The sequence below is a fragment of the Trichosurus vulpecula genome, chromosome 2 (assembly GCF_011100635.1).
Source record: "Trichosurus vulpecula isolate mTriVul1 chromosome 2, mTriVul1.pri, whole genome shotgun sequence".
NCBI classification, from domain to species: domain Eukaryota; kingdom Metazoa; phylum Chordata; class Mammalia; order Diprotodontia; family Phalangeridae; genus Trichosurus; species Trichosurus vulpecula.
The window spans coordinates 159,412,226-159,436,878 of record NC_050574.1 but is presented as its reverse complement, the minus strand read 5'-3'; the positions used below and the strand labels follow the sequence as shown (position 1 = coordinate 159,436,878).

General features: G+C 38.7%; 1 protein-coding gene across 1 annotated transcript; it reads left to right on the top strand.

Annotated features, from left to right (window-relative positions):
• The first annotated feature begins 12,876 nt into the window (after positions 1-12,876).
• LOC118836806 (cytochrome c oxidase subunit 6A1, mitochondrial-like) lies at positions 12,877-13,200 on the top strand. The gene has a single exon (XM_036743968.1). The coding sequence runs from the start codon at positions 12,877-12,879 to the stop codon at positions 13,198-13,200; it is 324 nt and encodes a 107-aa protein (XP_036599863.1).
• The last annotated feature ends 11,453 nt before the right edge of the window (positions 13,201-24,653 follow it).

The following is a 24,653-nucleotide window of genomic DNA, read 5'->3' as shown; positions in this document are numbered from 1 at the left end:
AGAAGAACATGAACAAGAATCATCTGGCTGATGTAGCCTTGAATGAGTTGAGATTTTGATCATTGCACAGAGGCAGTGACATGGCACAGTGAATAAGGTTCTGGACTTGGAATATGCAGGACCTGAGTTTGAGTCCTGCCTCAAGCATTTACTAGCTGTGCAACCCTGGGCAAGTCATTTAACTGCCTCGGTTTCTTCTTCTATGAAATGAGGGTAATAATGGTACCTACCTTGCTAAGGATCAAATATTGCAAAATGCATTGCAAATCTTAAGGCATTATATAAATACAAATTACATTATTATTATTATCATCAGTGGTAGGAAAATCTAAATTTATGATATCATGAATCTATTGAGTATCCATCTCCCAGGTTTTAATCTTGATGCTTTTAATATTTTATCCTTAGGCTGGGGGTTTCAGAATTTAACTATAATATTCCTATGAGTTTTCCTCTTAGGATCTCTTTTAAGTGGAGATCAATGGATTTTTTTTCTATTTCTACTTCCCCGCCTTGTTCTAATGCTTCAGGACAATTTTCTTTAATTATTTCTTGTATTATTGTATCAAGATTCTTTTTTGATCATAACTTTCAGTTAGTACAATTATTTTTCTATTTTCTCTTCTTGATCTATTCTCCAAATCTGTCGTTTTTCTGATAAGATGTTTCACTTTCTCTTCTAGTTTTTCATTATCCACATTTTGTCTAATTATGTCTTGATCTCTTATAATTTCACTGGCTTCCTCTTGCCCAATTCTAATTTTCAAAGTGTCATTTTCCTCCTTGAGATTCTGGATCTCCTTTTCTAATTGGTTAACTTTCCTTTCATAACCTTCTTGTTTTTTCTTGGATTATTCTTTTTTTTTTTTTTAGTTTTTCCTCCATCTCTGGCATTTCATTTTAAAAGTCTTTTTAAAGATCTTCTATAAATTGTTTTTTGGCAAGTGACCATTTGATGTTACTCTTTGGGGGTTTCTTTACTTCAATATCCTCCTCTGAAGATGAAGCCTGGCCATGTCTATTCCCATAATAGGTTTCTATGGTTGGATTCTTTCTCCTTTGCCTGTTCATTTTTTGTGGTAATAACTTGATTTTTGTAATCACCTCTAGCCCTGGGGTATGAGAAATGGTGCTTCTTGCACCAGATCTTCAATTCTCCCCTCTAGTCTGGAACCAAAGCCAAACCTCCAACCTCCTGTAAGTGCCCACCACCAGGGGCTTTCTGCCCCACTGCTTCTGCACTCATTGGGCGTATGCTGGTTCATTCTTGTCCCCACTGTTCTTTGCAGCACAGCCAGGTCTGGTGTTCCTCATCAGCAGAAGTTCCCTCAACCTCCCTGGGGTCAAACGTCCAAGTCCCCTCACTATCCCCTGGGGTGAAAAGTTCCTGTGGCTCCAGCCAAGGCAGCCTCTCAAACCAACCAACTCCAAGATTTGTAGCTTGTTATTAAAAGGGGACCTAGCCTGGAGGTGTTTACTCTTGCAGGGACCAAACCTCCTCCTGGGATTTTTCTTTGGATCTTCTCAAACTGTCCCAGGAAGACCCTGGTTGTGCCCCTATTCTTCTTTGTCTCCACCCATACTTTGTTTGCCTTAAGGTTCTATTTTAACTATTTTGTGAAGGAAAATCTTGAGAGCGTGGAATTTTCTGACATACTCCACCATCTTCCCAGAATCCTCTTCCCGTATTTCCCATTTTTTAATGTCAATAACTTGCTTAACTGGTTTGGGTTGGAGTTGCCTCCATTGTGGACCATTCTTTCCTCATTTTTGTTCTTTCTTATAGTCTGAGATGACAATGGATCTACTCAATTAAAAAATTTTGAAAGAGGAATGGAATAAACACTGTCATAACAGATAATTATGGTCAGAAGTCAATATGGTCATGTGAGGAGAGGGCAGCTACCCAATGAATAGCTGATGTGCATAATTAGTATCCATACAATGAAAGGAGACATAAAGGAAGGCCTTGAGGATATGAGATGCCCCCCACCCCTAGAGAATTTATAGGAAGTTTTGGACAAAAGTTCCATGGGATAAAATGGTTATATGGATGATTTGTGTCTTTGAGGGAAATGCCCAAATCACTGAGTTCATAATCCTTCCAATTATTCAAACTAACAAAGCCCAGGGCATTTCTAAAGAAAACTAGATAATAGTTCATGTAAGAACTATGAGAAAAGGATAATTCCAATAATTGTTCTTCCTTGGACATCACATATTTTTGAGAACTAGTGGTAATGAGACACAATTTGTTAGATGGGAACAGCTGGTGGAAACAGAAAGTAGAGTGTATAGTTGGTTATCAGGTTTCAAAACATAAAAAAACTCTAAAGAGAGAGGAGAAACCTGTTCTTTTTTCTTTCTAGATGGATATGGCCCTGATGTAATTAAAAAAGATCACTTTAAGAAAGGTCATGGAGATCCCATGACTGATTAGATGGACCCCTTCCCTGAGATTTGCTTTTTTGCAGAACTTTTCTAAAATTCTTGTTAAAATCTTCAAATTTCTCAATAATAATTTTTACATATAAATATTTGTTTCTTTGTCTATTTGTTGCATTGACCATTAAGAAGACAGGATCTCAAATTATATTTATCAAACAAAGGAAGGGAAAGCAGCATGTTACACTTTGGAGCTCACTGAAAAAGGATAGGATAATTTTAAAAATAGGAAGGATTGAGGCAGAGTAAAGTAAGCAGAGGCAAGAACAAAATATACGATATCAGGACAATGATGTCAATGATAGAACAACCAAAAAACATCAAAAGTGAATGTTGCAAAATTATTAAGAACTGTGGTCCCCAAGAAGAGAGATGAGAAAACATCTCCCACCTTTCCTTTGCAGGTATGGGAGATCCCACTTGTAGAAAATTACATATATTTTCAGATTTTTCCCCGGTCTATTGATTTGTTTTGCTTATTTTGTTCTCATCTTCCTTTTTCTTTACATTTTTGCCTTTAAAAAAGGTTCTTGCTTATATGGAATAGCTTTCTGGGAGAGGAGAAGAGGAGGGATATAGAAAGAAATCCAGACAATGTAAAAGCAAAAATAATCAATAAAAACTTATTTTTAAAAAGAAAGAAAGTCATAGAAATAAGGCTTTTGCAATTTTAGGTAAATTGGTTGCTTCTAGATATGACTTAATTTTCCAAATTGTTTGCAAGATTTACGAAAACCTCTCCTCTAAGTAGATTCCCTTACAAAATACCAGCCAACAAAGTGAATGGTTTTAGAAGAAAAATGGCCATTTTCTTTCAAAAAGAAACCAACATAAAAACAAAAGTTGCTCTGACACAACAGAGAGAAGCAGGGTGCCATCACGGATAGAGTTCAGGACTTGGAGTCAAAAAGACTTGGATTCAAATTCTACACCCAAAACTTGCTGTGTGAATAAAAGTGTCTCCCTAAGTTCAGTTTCCTCATCTGCAAAGAGGAGGGGATTAATTTCTGTAGAAACTACTTCATTGCATAGTTGTGAGGTTCAAATGAGATAACAAATCACAAAATGATCTGCGATATTGAAGCATTACATAACTATCAGAAGAAGCAGAGATATAGTGTAGAAAGACCCCACTCTTGAGCCAACTTGCTCAAGATTTGCTTCTGACAAAACGTCACATATATAAAACTTGAAGGGATTTCAGCAGCTATGTCATCCAAGCCCTCATTTTACAGACAAGGAAAATGAGTCCCAGGGAGATTCAAAGACTTCAAACAAGGTCACAAATGTTAACAAGAGGCAGAGAAAAGATTTGAGCCCAGTTTCTCAGACGTCAGAGTCTATATTTTTTCCCACTATCTCCTGCTACCTCCAGCTGAATGAACCTGGGCAAATTTAATAGGCAGCTTCCTTAATCTGTGTCAGTGAAGGATAGTATCTCACCATAGTGTTCTCTGCACCAATAAAAGTACAGGTCAAGACTAAATAAATAAAAGTTATTATCCTTTCATAACATATATCCATTCAAATATTTCACATACATGTACACAGACAACTTCTTCAAAGTTTATGTAGCATGAATGAGAAATTCTAAGAGTGCAAGTTTTATTTATTCTATAAATGAATATCATTTCTAGCCACTTATGTGTGTAGAGGCCTAGGCATTAGGTTCATTACTTTGTTGTTACTCAGTGATTTGAAGTGTGCCCAACTCTTTGAGATCCCATTTGGAGTTTTCTTGGAAAAGACACTGGAATGGTTTGCCATTTCCTTCTCCAGCTCATTTTATAAATGAGGAAACTGAGGAGAAACATGATTAAGTGACTTGCCCAGTGTCACATAGTTAAGTGTCTGCGGCCAAATTTGAATTCACAAAGATGTCTTCTTCATTCCAAGCCGGGTGTTCTGTCCTTTGCACCACGTAGCTGCTCATTCATTCATTTGCTAAACTTTTATTGTATATAGAGCACTGCAATAGGGCTAGGAGAAATACACATTAATAAGACATAGCTCCAGCTATTATAAACCCTACAATTGTGGAGTCGGGAAGAGGAAGAAGGATGACCTATATATAACAGATAAAATAAAGGAGTGTATAAGAGAGGTGGAAGCAAAGTGTTTTGTGAGCTAGGAGGGAGGAAAGAAAGTTGCCAACTAGAGGGTAGGGGTAGGGGTCAGTGCCCTAGTCTTATATAGCAACAACAGGAGAACAATATGAAGATGTTTGTACAATCTCCCTACTTGGGATCAAAAGCACGAGGGGTCTTTTCTTTGATAAATTCTAGCAGCTGACATTTTGCTGCTGCCTAATGCTAGTTCTGGAACCTTGAATTGGGACTTCAAATGCTGCCTTCTTTTGAAAAGGTTTATAGGGCTTTTTAAAAAGAAAGCCATTGTAAAAATAGATCTGGTGCAAGTAGATTGATAGAGACATATCAGACATGTAATTAAAGCTATAGGTGTGCATAGCACTGTCAGCCCAGACAGGGATTGACATGGATTTTTTTTAAGAGAGTTACAGTCTCTTTTATCTTTTGCCACTTAAACATACCAAAATCATTCCCAAGTCTATGGTGATGTTGTAGAGTAGGTTTCAAGGAGAACACCCATTCTTTTTGCAAGCATCGCCTCTGTTTTTGTGCTCTCCATCATTTTTGCTCACTCCTCCCTTTGTGATATTTATGTCATGTGTCTGTGGACCTAATGGGAAACTCTCATAAATAGAGGATCTGTAAATGACAGGTTTGCAATTCATCCATGATACAAAGAGTGGAGTGATTCTACTGCAGCATATCATGCTGGAGATCATAACACAAAGGAAGATAATGCCAGATAGTGTCGAAATTCTCTTCTAATTCAAATTGAGTGGTTTATTGCCATTTCAAATTCCTGTATCCCAAATGACTCTTGGGTTAGAAATTAAAGCAATTAGATGGTTTTTAATTTAGTTCTATTGTGTCTAGATTTCAATATCATAGAACGATCATTTATTGCCCTCTCACTGCCTGCAGATGAATATCATATTTGGAATCAATGAAAACGAATTTCCTCCAATAAAGTCTCATTAAAAGGAGCATGGTACAGTTAAAAGAACACCAGCCTAGGTTTGGGGGAGCTAGGAATCAGGTTTTAGTTTCAGGTCCCCCTTTAATTTGCTCTGTGACCATGGGCAACCTCCTTGGTCTGTGACTCAGTTTTCCTTTCTGTTACGCACTGGTCTGCCTATCATTATCATTTTAGGATGCTTTTTAAAAAAGGTTTTATTGCATCCCTTTGTTTTCATGAGCCTTTAATTCTCCTCCCATCCCTACTCTGAACCATTTCCTGTAACAAAGAGAGACACATAAGCAAAGGCAACCAACACAGCAAAGGCACATAGTAGTGTATGTCACCTCTACAATCTCTACTTTTCAACTGAGGGGAGAAAGGTATGTTTCCTTATCCTTTCTCAATTCTAAGAAATTGTTTCTTATAATTCCCCAATTTGATTGCTTCTTAGTACTGGTATCATTGGCAGTGTTAAGGTCACTATGCATATTTGATCTTGTGGTTCTATATTCCGCCCTCTACATCACTCCATACCAGTGTTGCAATGTTTCTCCGAATTCTCCATATTTGTTGTTTTGTTCCCATCTGCCTAAATTATAACCTTGCTGTGAATATCAAATGAGACAGTTGCCTCTTCAGCATTCAGTAATATATATTTACAACTTGGGGGTGGGGTGGCAAGGGAACTCAAATATTAAATAAGACAGGCCCCGGCCTCACAGAGCTTGCAGGAGGATATGGCACATATACCAAGGAAAGATGGTAAGGTATGCAGCATTGGGGGCAGGGGGAGGGAACACTGAATCTGATGTCAAAAGACCGGTTCGAATCGCTAGCTGTACTAGTTCCTGACTATATGACCTTGGGGAACTCATTTCATTGCTTTGGCTTTAGTTTCCTCCTTTTTCAAATATCATATTTTCAAATGAGATAATATTTGTAAAGCACGTAGCACAGTATCTAGCACATAGTAGGTATTTAATAAAAGCTTACTTGAATGCTTATTTAATCCCTTTTATTCTCTCCCATTGTAAAATGAAGGGATTGGAATAGAATCAGGGGTTCCTAACCTGGGCTCCTGAAACATTTTCCCTAATATTTTGATAACTATATTTCAATAACATTGCTTCCCTTACCAATTCCATGTATTTTATTTTCTGCACTTAAAAATATTATTCTGACAAGGCATTTATAGGCTTCATCAGATTGCCAAAAGGGTTCATGGTTAAGAGCTCCCTGGCCTAGATGATCTTGAAGTTCCTTTCTAGGTATCAATCTGTTAATTCAAATATAGGCTAACTTCATAAGAAAAGAACAAACTAAAGTGCTGTGTTCTGCAGTCTAAAGGAGGAAAATCCAAGGAGGATCAGAAAAAGCTTCAATAAGCATTTTGAAGTGGGCTTTAAATGGTAGGTATGTTTTCAACTGGTTGGGGCAGGGAGGTAAGGGGAAGGGACATTCCAGAAATAGAGAAAAGAATGTGGGCAAAGATACAGAGATGGAAAAGCCTAAGACATAAATGAAATCTATATGAAAGGAATTGAAAGGATAAAGTGCTATATACAAACTTTTATTATTATCATTCAGGCAGAAACTAGGTTGACGTTTATTTCTCTCCTAGTTAAGAAAAAAATGTTAGATGAGCAAATTAATAATGGAAACGATTTCAGGGGTTCTAAATCTGGCCTACTTATCAAAACAAACTTTCCCAGCACTTTAGAAGCATTCATTTACAAGCCAAAAACTGGCTACAAACAAATTAATTAGAAATATTTCTTATTAATTCATTGAAGTAAATCCAAAGAACTTCTGGCAACACAGCCTGGCAATAACTTGTTACCTAAATTTCTTACTTGAAATTAGTACAACTTTTAAGGTTTTTAAAGTTTTTTTCTACATGAATGTGAATTATGATGATCACACATGGTAATTAGGGAAAACGTGATATCTGATTGTGTATACTGGTGAATTGCTGAAATAAGAGGAGTAAAACAATAACAAAAAAGTCTGGCTATGCAAAAAATATTACTGTTATTTAGGTAAAGAATTTGCCATTTTTGCTCAGTTGTCAAACAATTCAGAAACTGTGAAAACCTTTTTAAAAAATAATACAACTGCATTTCTTTATAAATCTTCAATAATTCATATTTCTTAATAATTAAAATGGGGCAGCTAGATAGTACAGTGGATAGAATCCCTAGCCTGGAATCAGGAAGACTCATCTTCCTGAGTTCGAATCTGGCAGCAGATGCTTATTAGCTGTGTGACCCTGGACAAATCATTTAACCCTGTTTGCCTCAGTGTTCTCATCTATACAATGATCTGGAGAAGGAAATGGCAAACCACTCCAGCATCTTTTCCAAGAAAACTCCAAACGGGGTCACAAAGAGTTGGACACAACTAAAACAACTCAACAACAAAAATTCAAACTAAATTTTACCCCAATTAGTCAAAATCATTAAGGTGAGGAGGACTTTGGTAAGTTGGAGAGCACTCAGAGGGTGTTTACCTGGATCAAAGGCCTCAGATCCATGCCATAACAGGATCAGTTAAAACAAAAACTGGGCTCTTTTTCCTGAGGAAGAGTAGGAATCTGGAAACTGAGTGGTCTGTCCACGTACACAGTTGTCTTGGAGGGAAGTCCAGCCAAAATAGATAGTTTTTGGTTTAGGACAAGGCAGCTATTAATCATATGAAAAATGCTCTAAATCACTATTGATTAGAGAAATGCAAATCAAAATAGCTCTTAGGTACCACATCTCTCCCATCAGATTGACCAACCTGGCAAAACAGAAAAATAATAAATGCTGGAGAGGATGTGGGAAAATTGGAACACTAAAGCATTGTTGGTAGAGTTGTGAACTGATCCAATCATTCTGGAGAGCAATATGGCACTATGCCCAAAGGGCTATAAAAATGTGCATACCCTTTGACCCAGCAATACTACTTCTAGGGCTATATCCCAAAAAGATCATACAAGTGGAAAAGGGACCTCTATGTACAAAAATATTTATAGCAGCTCTTTTTGTGGTGGCAAAGAATTGGAAATCAAGGGGATGCCCATCAATTGTGGAATGGTTAAACAAATTGTGGTATATGAATGTAATGAAATACTATTGTGCTATAAGAAATGAGGAGCAGACGGATTTCATTACAACCTGGAATGATTTATATGAACTGATGCTGAATGAGGGGAACAGAACCAGAAGATTATACATGATTACAGACAGACACACAGTGTCTGTGATAACTAACTTTGACAGACTTGACCCCTTTCATCAATGCAAGGTTCAAAGACAGCTCCAAAAGACTCATGACGGAAAAAGTTATGCATATCCAGAGAAAAAAATTATGGAGTCTGAATGCAGATTGAGGTAAACTTTTTACTCTCTTTTTTATCCTTCTTTTTTTTGGTTTCATTTCCTTTTTCTCATGATTCATTCTATTGGTTATAATTCTTCCTTGCAACTGGACTTTTATGTAAATAAGTTCAGTGTGAATGTATAAGTAGAACCTACACTGGATTACATGCCATATTGGGTGGTGGGGGGAGAAGAAGGAAGGAGAGAAAATTTGGAACCCCAAAAATTGTGGAACTGAGTGTTATAAACTAAAAATAAAAAAAAATATATTTAGTATTTAAAAATAAAAGAAAATGCATAAGGACTACTACAAAGTTTCACCCTAAGCGCTCCTGTGGCACAGACCCAACTGCCAATGCAAAGCCACAGTAAATATTTCTCCATTGACTCTGAGAACGCTGTTATAAGCGAGAAACTATTTTTCTTTTTTTAATAACACCTCTTCCACTCTAAGTATTGGAAAACTCAAAGGAGATGAGCCAAAGGAAGAAATTCTCTGCTTCAAGATCAAGAGATTATGATACTGGTGCTTCCTAGATATGATGAGCTTGATGAAAAACTTTGTATTATAAAAATTATATGAAAATCTACAGTACTTAACATAAATTATCTCCATTAATCCTCATGACAACCCCATGAGATGAGCAACACAATGTAATTGTCCCCATTTAGCAAATGGAAAAACGCATAAGAGACAGAGAGAGATGAGATTTGTTCAAGGTCATACAGCTAGTAAATACAAAAACTATGATTGGAATACACGATTTTTTCACTTCAAATCCAGTGTTCTTTCCTAGGCCACATATTGTGGGATTAGTACACCAACATGAACATTAGTCCCAAACTTAGGCAGAAAGCAATATGGCAAAGATCATACAACCAATATTACTTTCTTTAGAGGCCATAGAATATTAAGGCTGGACAGGTCCTTAGAGATCACCTGGTCTAGTAGTTCTCAAACATTTTCCATTCACTGCACAGTAGTTATCTTTTACACAGGACATTATGGGAGAATCATAAGACTTGTGTATGAGTGCAGGATTTTGAGAATATATTATATAGAATTTGAGGCTCACATGGATAAAATTTACAGCACGTGTCCCAGAAACAAGCTGAATATAACCACTGATCTAGTCAAGCACCCTGATTTCATATGAGTAAATTGTGACTCAAAGAGAGTAAAGGACTTGCTGAATGTCACATAGTTAGTTGACATCAGAACTAGAAGTAGAGTGTAGATCTCTTTGTTTGGGGTTCAGGTATCATTCCAACAAAACATGCCCATTCCTCTTAGAAAAATAAAAAGTGCAATGATTTCCCTATTTGCAAAAAATTTGAATTATTTTTTGATGCTGCATATTTCTCACATTGATCTTTCCTCTCTACTCTTAAGGAAACCACTCTAGATTTCATCTCCTGTCTGCACCACTGCAATTAGCCCCCAATTGGTCTGCCTGCCTCTCTGTTTTCCTCTCTCTACTGCATCCCTCACATCACTACCCTCCTTTGTCTACTGACCAATGTATTGTCTCTGTCCCTGATATGCAAGATCATATGGTTCCGGTTCTGACTTCTAGCTTTTCCTCACACTTACTCACCTTCAAAAACATTGTTCTAGCCAAACTGAAACACATCATCCCTTGCTATTGTCTTACCCTCACATAAAACCATACATTTGCTCCTACTTCCCCCTAGTCTTTGCCTGCTGAAAGTCTTCCTTTTCTTCAGGAACTAACTTAAGAACCCACTCCTCCATAAAGTCTTCTCTGATTTTCCTCTACTAAAAGTGATTGCTTTCAAAATTCACAGCCTATTTTGTTTGGATGTCTCCTTCTTAATTAATTATATCGTGTATAATACCTATGTATATGTCGAATCTTCTCTATTAGATAAGTTTCTAGAAAAAAGCCTATGTATTATCTCATTTTTGTAACTCCAATGCCCAGCAAAATGTCTTAAAATAATTAGTATTTAATACCTGTTTATTCAATTGTTTAACTCAACATACACTTTTTAAACACCTACAATGTGCCAGTTGTCTTGCTTTTTTATTTGCATCCCCAGCACTAACCACAGTGCTTTACACTTAATGTGTTATTCATTCATTCATTAAGTTGTTAGAAATAAAATAGACAAAATCAAGAATCCTTGACTTCAAGAAGCTTACATTTTATTGAGGGAATATAATAACATACACAGAAAAGTAAATGCAAGGTAATCTGAAGTGGGAGAAACTTTAACCTAATTAAACCAAAGCAAATTATTTGGATCTAGAAACGAATATAACAATGAGACAAAATATCTCTGTGATGAAGATGCACCAACCATGAAACAGACTTGAATCTACAATGTATTGGACCCACTCATCAGTGTAGATACAGTTCACTGCTACCTGACCAGAATAGTTCAATAGAAAGAGTGCTGATTTTGAGGTCATTGGATCCAAGTTCAAATCTTGGCTCATCACTTATTACCTGTGTGGCTTTGGATAAATTACTTCTCTCTGGGTCTCAGTTTCCCAATCTATGATAATAATATTTATATAACACTTTATGGTTTGCAAAGTGCATTGCCTCCCTTATGACTTTTGATTCTCACAATAACCTTGTTAGGTGGGTGCTATTATCACCTTCATTTTACAGATGAGAAATATGAAGCTAAGGTAGGTTATGTCCCCTGGGTCATGTAAGCTAAAATGTGTATAAGGCAGAATTTGTACTCAGGTGTTCCTAACTCCAAGTTCAGTGCTCTAAGGAGCTGGACTAACTGATCTCTAAGCCCCATTTGTGTTTTAAGTTTGTAAGCCTATAATCCTGATAGAAGTGAACACAATGGGCTTCCTGGACATTTCAATTGAGAATCAATTTCTATGCTGTCATCGAGATTTGACATGTTTGCAAGTTTTCACTTAGCAAAGTTATCAGGTTCTTCACATTTGTATTCTGTGTTGGATAGATGCTCACTGCTATTGTGCTAAATTTGGTCTGGTTTGTCACAAGTTCTATTTTAAACCAAATATCCTTTGTTCAAGGAGTTAATTTATGATATTGTGTTCCCAAATCCCTGCCAACGTCAAGAAAAGGGCAGCCCTCATTTTGTGAGAGGAATTGACAGATGCTAGTAAGGCAGTTTAGTCAACTCTTTCCTCAGAGCCAAGCTCAACTGGCCTTGCTATACCTTCGAAGGGAAATTTACACTGGAGCCAGTCTGCTCGGTCATAGTGAGAAGAGGCTTCAATTGATGGACTGTATAACACTTCTCAAGGTAGCAATGTAAACATTGTAAGCAGGATGTGGAAGAGGAAGGGAGGGAGGGAGGAAGGAAAGGGGAAGTGGGGGGAAGGATGGGAAAGGGGGAGGGAAAGGGGGAGGGAATGCGGGAGGGAATGGCCCTAGGAAGGCTAGGAGGAACAGGGCAAAATCTTCTGCAGAAGACCGTTTTTGAAGTGAGTTTTGAAGGAAACCAGGGATTCTAAGGGGAGCCAGGTGGCCACAGTGCCTAGTGCACTGGGTCTGGAGTCAAGAAAACTCTTCTTTCTGAGTTCAAATCCAGCCTCAGATACTTACCAGTTGTGTGACCCATGGGCAAGTCATTTAACCCTGTTTACCTCAGTTTTCTCCTCTGTAAAATGAGCTGGAGAAGGAAATGGCAGACTACTTCAGTAACTGCAAAAAACAACGACAACCACCAACCAAACAACAACAGGGTCATGAAGAGTCAGACATGACTGAAAGTCAACTTAACAAAAAAATCAGATTCTAAAAGGTAGAAGTGAATAAGAAAAGTATTACAAGCAGGAGAGGCAGTCATTGCAACGTCATGCAGTTGAAAGAAGGAAGATCATGCCAAAGAACACAAAGTCGAGCAGTACGGGTGGATTATGGAGTGTAGGAGGGAAAAAAAGAATATAAGAAAACTGGAGAATTAGAGAGGGGAAAAGTTACGGAAAGCCTTAAATGTCTAACACAGGATTTTATATTTGATCCTGGAAGTAACAGGGAACCAATGGAATTAACTGCAGATGAGAGAGACATGGGTAGATCTATGCTTTAGAGAAATCACTTTGGAGCTGGGCCAGGTCCGCTCCGGGGCGAGGCGGTCGTTCACCAGCAGCGCCCACTTCGAGGAGGGCTCTGGACGCTTGTGGAGGACGCTGACCTTCTTCGTGGCGCTCAGCATGCTCAACGCCTACCTGAAGTCCCGGGAGCATCAAGAGCGCCTCGAATTCGTCCCCTACCCCCACCTCCGTATCCGGACCAAGCCCTTCCCATGGCGAGATGGAAACCACACTCTGTTTCATAACCATCACGTCAATCTTCTCCCAACTGGGTGTGAGGACGAGTAAAGCAAACTTGGACCATACTAATTAAGCACTGGGGGACCACAGCAGCGGTTGGACCATCTTTCTTTCTATGTGGAACAGAAAATTATAGGGGACCTTAAGTTCACTTGCATCACACAGTGACAAATATGCTGACCTTATCATTTTGCTTGTGTTTGGGACGGCCTAAATAAATAAACTTTACCCTAGGGGAAAAAAAGCCACTTTGGCAGCTGTTTGAAGAATGGATTTGAATGGGAGAGACTTGAGGCAGGGAGATCAATTAGAAGGCTAAAGGCAAAAGATAGTGAGCACTGAACTACAGTGGTAGCTGTGTGAATGCAGAGCAGAGGAATACACATGGAACGTGCTCTGAAGGTAGAAACAAGGTTTGTCAATAGGTTGGTTATGTGAGATGAGTGAGAATAAAGAGATGAGGTCCACACAGATCTTAGTGAGTGGAAGAATAGTAGTCATTACTAATATGGGTGATTGGACAATAATATAAATAAACATGACCCAAGAAATATGGTAAGGACAAGAGAGAGACTTAGAACACTCTATGAATTTGAAATGTAAAAGACTGAAGGTAGGGGTTAAGGTAGAGAATAGTTACTAGTGGCAGAGATATTTAAAGGTAAGGATCCTTCCAGGTACTCAAAAAATTTCTGCTTGTCCATAAAGTGGATTCAATTCGAAAAATACATATTTAATTTCTACTCTGTGCAAGGCTTTGTGCTGGACACTTATTAAAATACTATGCAAAGCTGATGTGACAAATACATAGGAGAGGAACAGAGCATGATGGTAATTCAGAAGAGTAGGTGATCATCACTGGTTGAAGGAATCTGGGAAATCTTCCTGGATGGGGCACCTTAGGTGAGCAAGCCAAAATTACACTAGTTAGAGTAATAACACTAATAAATGATGAAGATGATGATGATGATGATAGTAATAAGTTGAATGAACCTCATTAAAAAGATGAGAATGAAATAGTAATAAGAGTAAAAGACAACAACCCCATAAAAGCTCAACTCATGTCATGGGAGTTGGAGGAAAAGGGATATGTTTGGGGGGGGGGCGCGGTAACAAAGTGAGAAAACGCAAGCCAGGGTGATGTACAGTGGGAACTCTGTTTTCCCAGGGAACCTGATTGTAGCTGTGAAGATCTGACAGAAACCATGAAATACTAACAAATTTGCCATTGGAGACACCACTGGTTGACTTAGCACCCTAGCCCTACAGAAGTAGGCAGGGATATATACCGTTGCATGATGGCCCTACTCACAAATGTAGGGATGATGAGCTTGACATAGAGGATGGCAGGATGAATGGCATTTCAGTGTTCTGGCAAGATAAATTGAAAATAAGCAGAAACAACAACGCTTGCCTGCTAGAAATTCTTTGGTAAGGACTGTGCTGACCACTAAAACAAGTAATCCACAAGTGTGCATGAAATGGACCAAAGATGTAAAGGTTTTCTTTGTGCACCATTAGTGGATCATAACAAAACCAGAAACATTGCCTCAGCTCTAGGCACAGGTTTTACCCTCTCTTTGTTAACAATGCTTTCAGCTCCAAGATATGCATATAATTATAGATCAATGAAGGGCAATTATAATAAATAACTTCATTTCAAAACCCAAGTTAGATGAAATAAGAGTGGAAATTGAGAAATTACTGAAATCTGAGCTTTCAGACAATACTTTTTTTTTAACTCCTCAATTATTCACCAATCATTAAACATAAAAGAATAATAGGAAGAGACTGTTTCTATCTGTACTCCATCAAACATAGGATCAGAAAGAATGATAATAATATTACTGATAATTCACATGTATTTTAATACTTTACAATTTATCAAGCACTTTTGTTAGAAAAACAATCTGAGATAGATAGTACAAGCATAATTACAGAATACCTACTTGGCAATCAAAGAAACTGAAGTTCAGAAAGTTAAACCATTTGATTTGCCTACTGATCCAACCATTCCTCCTCACTTTGTTAGTAAAATTCACGAGTTTTTCTTTTTTCATAAAAAAGTGATATGGAAATTCTAATTAGCATCATTTTAATTCAATTCCAATCTTAGTTTTATCAGTGCTCTTCTCATTATTAATCCATTTTAACCCATCTTAATCAATTCCCAGCAGTGAGCTTCTATCCAAAAGCCGATGTCTTACTCAACTTTCAAGTCAGGTCTGCTTGCATTCCTGATAATCAGAGTCTACTGCCAAATAGACAGTTGAGAGAAATTAATACTTATGAACTGGCATAATTTAAGTACTAGAATAGAACTAGAAAACCTGGGTTCTTTTCTCAATTTTGCTGCTTATTAACTGTACAAAGTTGAACAAGTAGCTTCCACTGTGGGTCTCACTTTCCTTATTTGTAAAATAAGGATTTTGGATTATGTGATCTCTAAATTCCTTTAGATTTTGTCATTTTGTGTTTCATCTTTTTTGGGAGATGTCATAGGATTCCCTAAAAGATTTCTAATCCCAGGATCCAGATTGCTAGAGTAAGACAATGTCAAAGAAGCAGGCTTGAATTCACTGTTAATGGAATGATTCATAGACAGTTCTAGACATTACTATTTCCACCAGTCAGGTGGCCTTGGGGAGAGAATGCTGGACTACAAGTAAGGAAGAAACAGTTCAAATTTTGCCTCCAATGCTTATCCCGGGCAAGACACTTACCTCTTTGAACCCCATTAAAATGAAGAAAACTGTAGTAATTAAGCAATGTGGTTGTCTTGAGGATCAGGTGAGATTACATGTAAAGTGCTTTGCAAATCTTAAAAATCCACATAAATATTGATTATTATGCATAATACTATCATTCATCAGTTGGCTTTCACCGATATTTCATCTTATCTAGAATTATCACTCCTAATCATTTCTAAGCACAAATGACTGGTCACAGACACTAAAAGAATAAGAAATAAAACAATTATAAATTAACAGACAATTTGAGATCCTTATCACCTCTCTCCCACATGCCTGCAATAGCCTCTAAGCTGATTCTTGTCTCCAGTTTGTCCCCTCTCCAGTCCATCCTCCTCACAGCTGCCAAAGCAGTATTCCTAAAACACAGGTCTAACCATTTTACTTCCCTATTCAAAAAGTTGTCATAGCTTCTTATTGCTTCTAGTGTTAAAAACAATTCCTCAGCTTGGTCTTAAAAACCCTTCAAAATCTGGCTCCAGCTTCCCTTTCTGAGCCTCTTATACCTTTCCACCTTTCACAGACAACACGTTCTAGCCAGATGGAGCCAACCCACGTCCTTTGTACACAACAGTTTATCTCCTGTCTCCAAGCCTTTGCAGAGACTGTTACCAATGCCCAGAATGTGCTAGTTTACCATCTCTGCCCCTTGGAAGCCCTAGCTTCCTCCAAGGCTTAGTTCATGGGCTTTATATTCTTTATACTCTAGGAAGAGTCCTGATCCCTTAAGTTGTTAGTGCTCTCTCCCTCCTTCTCTAATTATCATGCTTATACTAATCTGTTTATATGTTGTATCCCCCTGAGTAGAATGTAACCTCTGCCATGGCAGGAAGCATTTTGCTAAAAATTTCTGTCTTTCTATCCAGCTGGGTGGCACATTTGCCGGTCCTGTCATCAGGAAAACTCCAAGTTCAAATCCAGCCTCAGACGCTGACTAGTTGTGCGACCTTAAGCAAGTCACTTAACCCTGTTCGCCTCAGTTTCATCATCTCTAAAATGAGGAAACAATAGCACCTACTTCCCAAGGTTGTTGTGAGGATTAAATGAGTTCGTAATTGTAAAGTGTTTAGGGCCTGGCGCACAGCACCATCTTTATCATCATCGTCACCACCATCTTCATCATCTCCAATGCCTTGCCTCATAAATGCTTGTTGGATATTAGCCTCAGATCTGAAGATTTCTTTTCATTTCCTTTCCTCTGGGACGCGCTGGGGAGGGGATGGGATTAGAACAATAATTTCCAGGAGAAAATGATTTGTTGAAAAATTGTCAGGCGTTAAAGAAAAGACAGGAAGTGCCCAAGTTAAGAACCTTGATCATATTAAGCAGCCCAGGTTTTACATACATAATTTTTTTTTCAATTACTTGCTATTTTGTTAAAAGCTTTCCTTTTACTGCAACATGAGTATATTGATGTTGGTGTGAAAAACAATTTAAATTTCCTTGCTGTTGCACTTAAATTTTTCAGCCTAAAGTACTTTTCCTTATTTAGGTCTCTAACTGAAATGCAGAATAGAACTCAGGAAGCCTAAACACTTCAGCAGTTCATTGAAAATGCCAAGGTCCTCTTTGTGCATTTGCTTCTCACTGGCAATGTTTAGCTTCAAAATACATGTCTCTGTTTACACACACATATGCAAAAACTTTTAGCAAAAACTTTTAGGCAGGTCTCGCATCAAATTTCTCCATTTTATAGGTTGCTGTGGAAACAGATTATCCCCACAGAAGTGAAAAACCATGTTTGAGTCTAATGCAAAGAACAATCCATAGCATGAAAGAGAAGAACAGCTGGGAGTTGGAGTAGTGTAAGCTGACATGTCAGGCAGTAGCCAGACAAAGTGAGCCAGGCACTGTCTGAAGGAAGAAGGAAAAAAAAAAAGGAGGTGGGGGTGGGGGTGGGATTGTGGAGGGGAAAAAAAAGTAACAACTGAACACTGTCAACAGAGTCTACAAAATGGGCCAGCTGTTCGCTCTCATCATAACTAAGAAAATACAGAGAGAATCCCAGGGTTGAGGATTAAATTTACTGAGAGAGGGGGGTTCGGGGAGGGTGGGGAAGCCCTAAATGGAAAGAATGAATAGGATTTCAGATAAAACAGCCTCTACTCAGAGCCCTTTATTGGAAACTGTTTGCAAAGCAGGAGTCTAGGCTGAGATACAGCATACAGTATGCTGTATTGTTTCAGGTATAAAGGCTGATGGGCAGAAGGCCCTCTCCTTTCCTGCAGTGTGAACTCTGCTGATCTTCTTCCTGCCTGGGAGAGGATCTGGGTAGATAGACAGAAGGCCAAACTTTACACTGGCCTTTCCCACTGGAATGGAACAATGATGGCTGCCTTTTTTTTTCTTTCAGATTTTAGTTCATGCTCTCTGGTGACTGCTGAAGCTTAAGTTGAGGAGGGAGAGAATTCTGGGTGCTCAGCTCTGATAAAATTTGATGGAGTGGGAAGAGAATGAAGACAGTCAGGAAACCCAGGTTTTTAATCTCAGGAATGGCACAAGATGTATGACCCTGGGAAAGTCACTTTATTTCCCTGGGATTCAGTTTCTTCATGTGTAAAATGAGGAGGCTGATTAGGCAGAAAAAAACAAAGTTCCAGTATCCCATTTCTAGATTTCAATTTGATGTGGAGTCAAATGCTAATCTAAGAAAAAATCATCTAGTCTACACTCCTCATTTTACAAATGAGGAAATTCATGACCGAAAGAGTGGCATGACTTGCTCAGGGTCATATAGTAAGTTGGGGGGATGGGGAAGAGGAGATGGGTGAGTCGCAGACCAGATCCATTACTCCGGTTGGTCTAGTACCCTTCCCACTAAACCACTGTCTCCACCACGTCAAAAAATGTTTAAATGCTATAATGGTTAAGGTACTGTGCTAGGTGGCTGGAAATATAAGACAGAATTGGAGTTAGAATGGGTTTGAATCCTGGTTCTGCATTTACTCTCCTCATGAATTTGGACCTAATCAAATTACTCTATCAATAAACATTTTTTTGGAGGGGGAAAGGCGAGGCAATTGGAGCTAGTAAGTGTCAAGTGTCTGAGGTTGAATGTGAACTCAGGTCCTACCAACTCCAGGACCAGTGCTCTATTCACTGTGCCACCTAGCTGCCCCTCAAAAAACATTTCTTAGAGCTTGCCTAGAGGCGACTAAATGGCACAGTAGATAGAGCACTGGACCTGGACTTAAGAAGATCTGAGTTCAAGTGTGGTCTCAGACACTTAAAAGTTGTGTGATTCTGAGCATGTCACTTGACCTCTGCCTGCCTCAGTTTGTTAATCTGCAAAAAACAATATCTACCTCCCAGGATCTTTGTGAGGACAAAATGAGGTAACAATTGTAAAGTGTTTTACAAACCTTAAGATACTATATAAATGTTAATTATAATTGTTATCATTATTTAAGAACATACTATGTACTGGATACTGGAGGGAATAGATGCAAATACAAAAAAAATGAAATAACCATAGCTCTCCAGGAACTAGCATTCTGTTAGGGAGGTCAAGAGGGATATATACATATACATATATATACATATACATATATCTATATGTATATGTATGTATGTGTGTGTGTGTGTGTGTGTATACACACACTTCCCAACTGAGTACTCAAACTTGCAGGTTGGATACCCAGAGGGCAGCTGACAGCTACCTTTCCCAGTTTCTAGGAATAATCCTGAGGGTCTATAATTGTAATACTATTCCCCAGAAGCCCCACCAGTTTGCTTCCCATAAACAACCAAATAGTCAGAGTTAATTAGGCTTTTTAAAAGTTATTTACTGTGATGATATGACTAGAAGAGTTGACCCAAAATATTTCCCCCAAAATCATTAGGCATACTATCCCATAAGTATACATGGCATCCATGGGAAGAGTGAGCCTAAATTGAGAACACCCTTGTAATAACTATACTAGATAACACTTAGTAGGGCTGTGGGCTTTGCAAAGCACTGTACATGTATTATTATCTCATCTGATCTTTATGACAAACCTCAGAGACATGTGCTAATATTTTTCCTATTTTACATGTGAAGAAACTGAAGGTGAAAAAACATAGGCATGATTCCTAATGCCTGCACTGGAAGATACATTCTCCTTTCATGGAGTACTTCATTAGTTATGGTTCTCTGCTGGGTCCTAAAGGTAGCTTTCTGGAATCCATAGCCAATAGCAGGATATTTGGACCATTGGAGTCTCACAAGGGAACCCCTGGTATAATTCCATCATGGGGTACTCCTTCACCCAAGAGTAGGAAAGTGCAAACATAAAAGAAACAGGTGGCCAGACCATGTACTCACAGAGACAGGAGACCGGGCAGCTGCCCTTCCCACACTGTCCAGGCACAGCTGAAAGCAGCCTCACACTTCGAAGACAACACTGAAAAGGTGGGATTGGCCCTCTTGTATGCCCACTGTGTTTACCAATGAGTTAAAATCGTGAACCTGGGGGAAATCAGAGCCTAATGAACTCAGCACCTCTTAAGTCATCAGATGTTCTAGCATTAGCAACCAACTGGAGAACTCTTCATTATCACAGAGTACAAACACCTGAGTTTTCAGGTGTGGAAGTAGGCTCACCCAAACCTTAGGCAGGGTCATTTGGACCAGAACCATGTGGAGGATATCTGCTCATGCTCCAAGACTGGCTCTCATAGTATAGTCCAATCCCATTCCATATCTATAGGCACATACAAAAGAAATACAAAATAAATGGAAAGTAGTCCTGAGGACAGATTTACTAGGAAGATTAGGAAAGACTTCATGTGCCACCTAGGGCTTTATTAATAAAATGCAGCTAGGTGGTGCAGTGGATAGAGTGCCAAGCCTGTAACCAGGAAGATCTGAGTTCAAATCCAGCCTCAGATACTTACTAGCTGAGTGACTTTGGGCAAGTCACTTAACCCTGTGTGCCTCAGTTTCCTCATCTGTAAAATGAGCTGGAGAAGGAAATGGCAAATCACTCCAGTATCTTGCCAAAAGAACCCTAAATGGGGTCAATAAGAATTGGATACAACTGAAATAACCAAACCACAAAAATTAATAAAAATGAAAGGGTTGGACAAGATGGCCTTACAAGTCCCTTTTACTTCTAAATCTGTGAAACTAGGAACCCACGTTATACGGTCTCAAATAACAATTTACTACAAGAGCTCATTCCACTGGATAGATATATGACACATACACCAATAAATAAATGCAAATTATATATGAACTAGGCAGTCCCTCAGTCAACAAGCCTTCATCAATTACCTACTACATGGGAAACACTGTGCTGGATACTAGGGTTACAAATAACAGCTAGCATTTAGAAAACACCTTAAGGTTTGCAAAGCCCTTTACAAATATCATCTCATTTTATCTTCACAGCAACTCTGGGATATAGGTCCTATTATTATCCCCTCTTTTCAGATGAGGAAACTGAGATAACGCAGAGAATTAAATGACCTCCCCAGGGTCACTTGGATAATAAGTGTCTGAGGTAGGATTTGAACTCCGCTTCCTGACCCTAGGACCACTTAGCTTCGTGAATGAGCAAGACTAGTCTCTACTCTCAAGGAGCTCACATTCTAATTAATAAAGTAGTTTCAAGATGAGGAGAGCAATAACAAATAGAAGGATATTAGCCTTGATTAACACAAACCATATTTTTTCTTTTCCATAGAACTGATAGTCCAAGAGGCACAACCTTCATGCCTAAGAGGCAGCCAAGTAGCAGCAACATATAGTATGTATATTACATATAGTATATAGTATTTTATATACTATATATTATATATATGTAGTATTTTATATGTTATATATATATATATATATATATATATATATATATATATATATATATATATATATATAGTATATAGGCCAGAAGTCAAGAAGACCTAAGTTCAAATCCCACTCCAGACACTAACTAGTGGAGTTATTCTGGACAAAGGACTTCACCTCTGTTTGCCTTAGTTATGAGGATAATAATAGCGCCTAACTCACAGGATTATTTTGAGGATAAAACGAGATAATATGTGTAAAGCACATAGCATACTCCTTAGCACATAGTAAGGACTTTATCAATACTCTGCCCCCCACCCCCTCTAAAATGCTTGAGGAAAAGTATGCAATTCTAGAACTCCACCAGATAACTGAGATGAAAACAGAACAGTTCTTGAGCCTCCTAGACAAAACCCACAGGGAATAACCAATCAAAAGGAAGCTAAAGTAACTGTGGGTGGAGCTTGGGGAGAAAAGTATATGAGGCAACCTTAAAAATAAAGCCTCAGATATCATGGTTGACTTTAGGGTGGGGGAATCAGATAACATGTAAAAACATGCCTATTTCACAGGGAAATAAGATAGCAAGTGAGCCTGGGGAAAATTAAGGCATTTGTATGAAATAAATCTAAATATATCCCACCTTGCCTTTGGATTATTTATCTTCTCATCTTTTCTTTGCAAAAATGTGTTTATGCAAGGAAATACTGAAACCCCACCTAAAAACAGCAAAAAAAAAAAGACTCAGAAAAGCATAAAATCTAATTCATGAGGGTAAGCTGCAATGTCTTAGGAAAATAATTTGTGTCCCCTTCCCTCCCCACCCCAAGGAAAAATTTCTGGAAAAGGTCACCTCTGAGCTAGGACCTGTGGAGGTATGAGGAGGATTTGCTTCCCACTAGTTGATGATCTTGCAGAGACATCTAGGTGGCACAGCGGATAACATGCTGGACCTACAGTCAAGAAGATCTGGGTTCAAATCCTATCTCATATACTTATTAGCTGTGTGATCCTGGGCAAGTCACTTTGCCTCTGTTTTGTCAACTGTAAAACTGATATACCAGCATCTGCTTTGCAGGGTTGCTGTGAAGCATTTAGCACAGAGACTGGCACATATTAGTCACTATATAAACATTTATTCTATTTCTTTCCCTTCCCAATTTGAGCAGATGAATTTCTGTAAAACCACTTCTCTGTCAATGCCTAGGTTTGTAAGGGGTAGTATGATAACCTAGTGAAAAATGTCCAGTTCTGAAAACAGCAGCTATTGTGTTCTGGACTCCCTTAGACATACATATGATCGTTGCATTTGTTTTCGTTTCCATATTCAGCTCAGAAAGATGCTTCTTACAATATTTTCTCTTGAGTATTTTACTTACAATTATAAGAGATTTCCACCAGAGAAATGGTCGTGCTTTAATTATGGAAACTGTTTCCTATTGCTAACCAAAAAAGAAAGAGGACCAGATTTACTTCTGACATAGCATTTAGTTAAGAAAATACAGCAGAATGGGCAGATGAGAACAATTTGTTCCAATGTTTATGAACATGACTGAAGCAGGATCTATGGAGCGCTTAGAGCTTGGCCAGACATTGAAGACTCCAAGGTCATCCAATGCAACCCAAGCCATCACCAGTTGTCCTGACTCTCGTCACTAGACTTCTATGACTCTAGAAGAGACTCTGGAAGAGTGCGTATGGCCGATGAATCTATGCAACTCTGCCTCACTTAAACCTAATTCATGTGCAAGTCAAGATGTTACAACATAATGTCATTGGTCCTTTTTGTAAAGGAAGGGAGAAAGAGAACAATGACAACATAAAATTCTTGACATGTAGATATATAGTAGCTCCATCATATATACTCAGTTGGTGGGAGAAAGGGTTATAGTCTGAATTTCTGATGGATTCCACGTTCTTGGGTAAAAGGTATATTATTGGTAGCCTCTAGTCCCAACCACTGGAATGGGAAGAGATTTCTTAGGAATTCAGAGTGAAGGTACAGAGGTATAGGAAAAGAAACGAGGTCCAGATTTAAAATAACTGGGATGTACTTGTGGCACCATGGAAAGAGCTCTGGATTTAGAATTTGAAAACCTGAGTTAGAATATTGCTCTGTACTTAGTGTATGACCTTAGGCAAATTATTTTCCTTCTTTAGGCCATAGTTTTATTATATATAAAATGAGGGGATTGAACTAGATGTCTTTTAAGTCATATCCCACCTCTGGAGTTATGATCCTTGATCCTACTTTGGAATCCAGGGCCTGACTCAAATATGGGATCCTAGCATGCTACCCTAGATTTGCAACAGTTTGTGTCAGAAAAATTTTTCACTCAAAAAAGTCATACCTCATGGATCACCCAACAATGTGTTTCCTCAATTAGATCAACGAGAAGGAATTCTAGTCCGAAGCAGAAGACATCTAATTAAATAGCACAGAAAAAACAAATAACAGGAAGATCCTAAGCATACATACAAGGGTACATATGCCTAGGGGGTGGAGCCAAGATGGCGGCTGAAAAACAGGGACCTACTTCAGTTCTCCCCCAGGTCCCTCCAAACACCTGTAAAAAATGTCTCTGAACAAATTTTAGAGCTGCAGAACCCATGAAATAGCAGAGGGAAGCAGGTCTCCAGCCCAGGACAGCCTGGATGGGAAGGGTCTATTGCACCATGCTGGGAGCTAAGCCCAGCCCCATGTGGGCCAGGCCAGGACCCAGCAGACTGGGAGTTGGGTGGAGCAGGCCTGAGGCCCATGAATCACTGAGACTTCACAACCCACATAAACCAAAGACAACAGAGCAGGTTAGTGGGGAAAACTGCTGGATCTGGGTGAGAGAGGTGCGCAGTCCAGCCCCAATCCTGGGGGTGGCAAAGGTGGTGCAGCAGCAGCAGCAGCAGGAAGCTCCTGCAGCTGCTCCCTAGAGCTCCAGCTGTGGCTGCTTCCAGAGTCGCTGGCCCACAAAGTGGGAGGAATA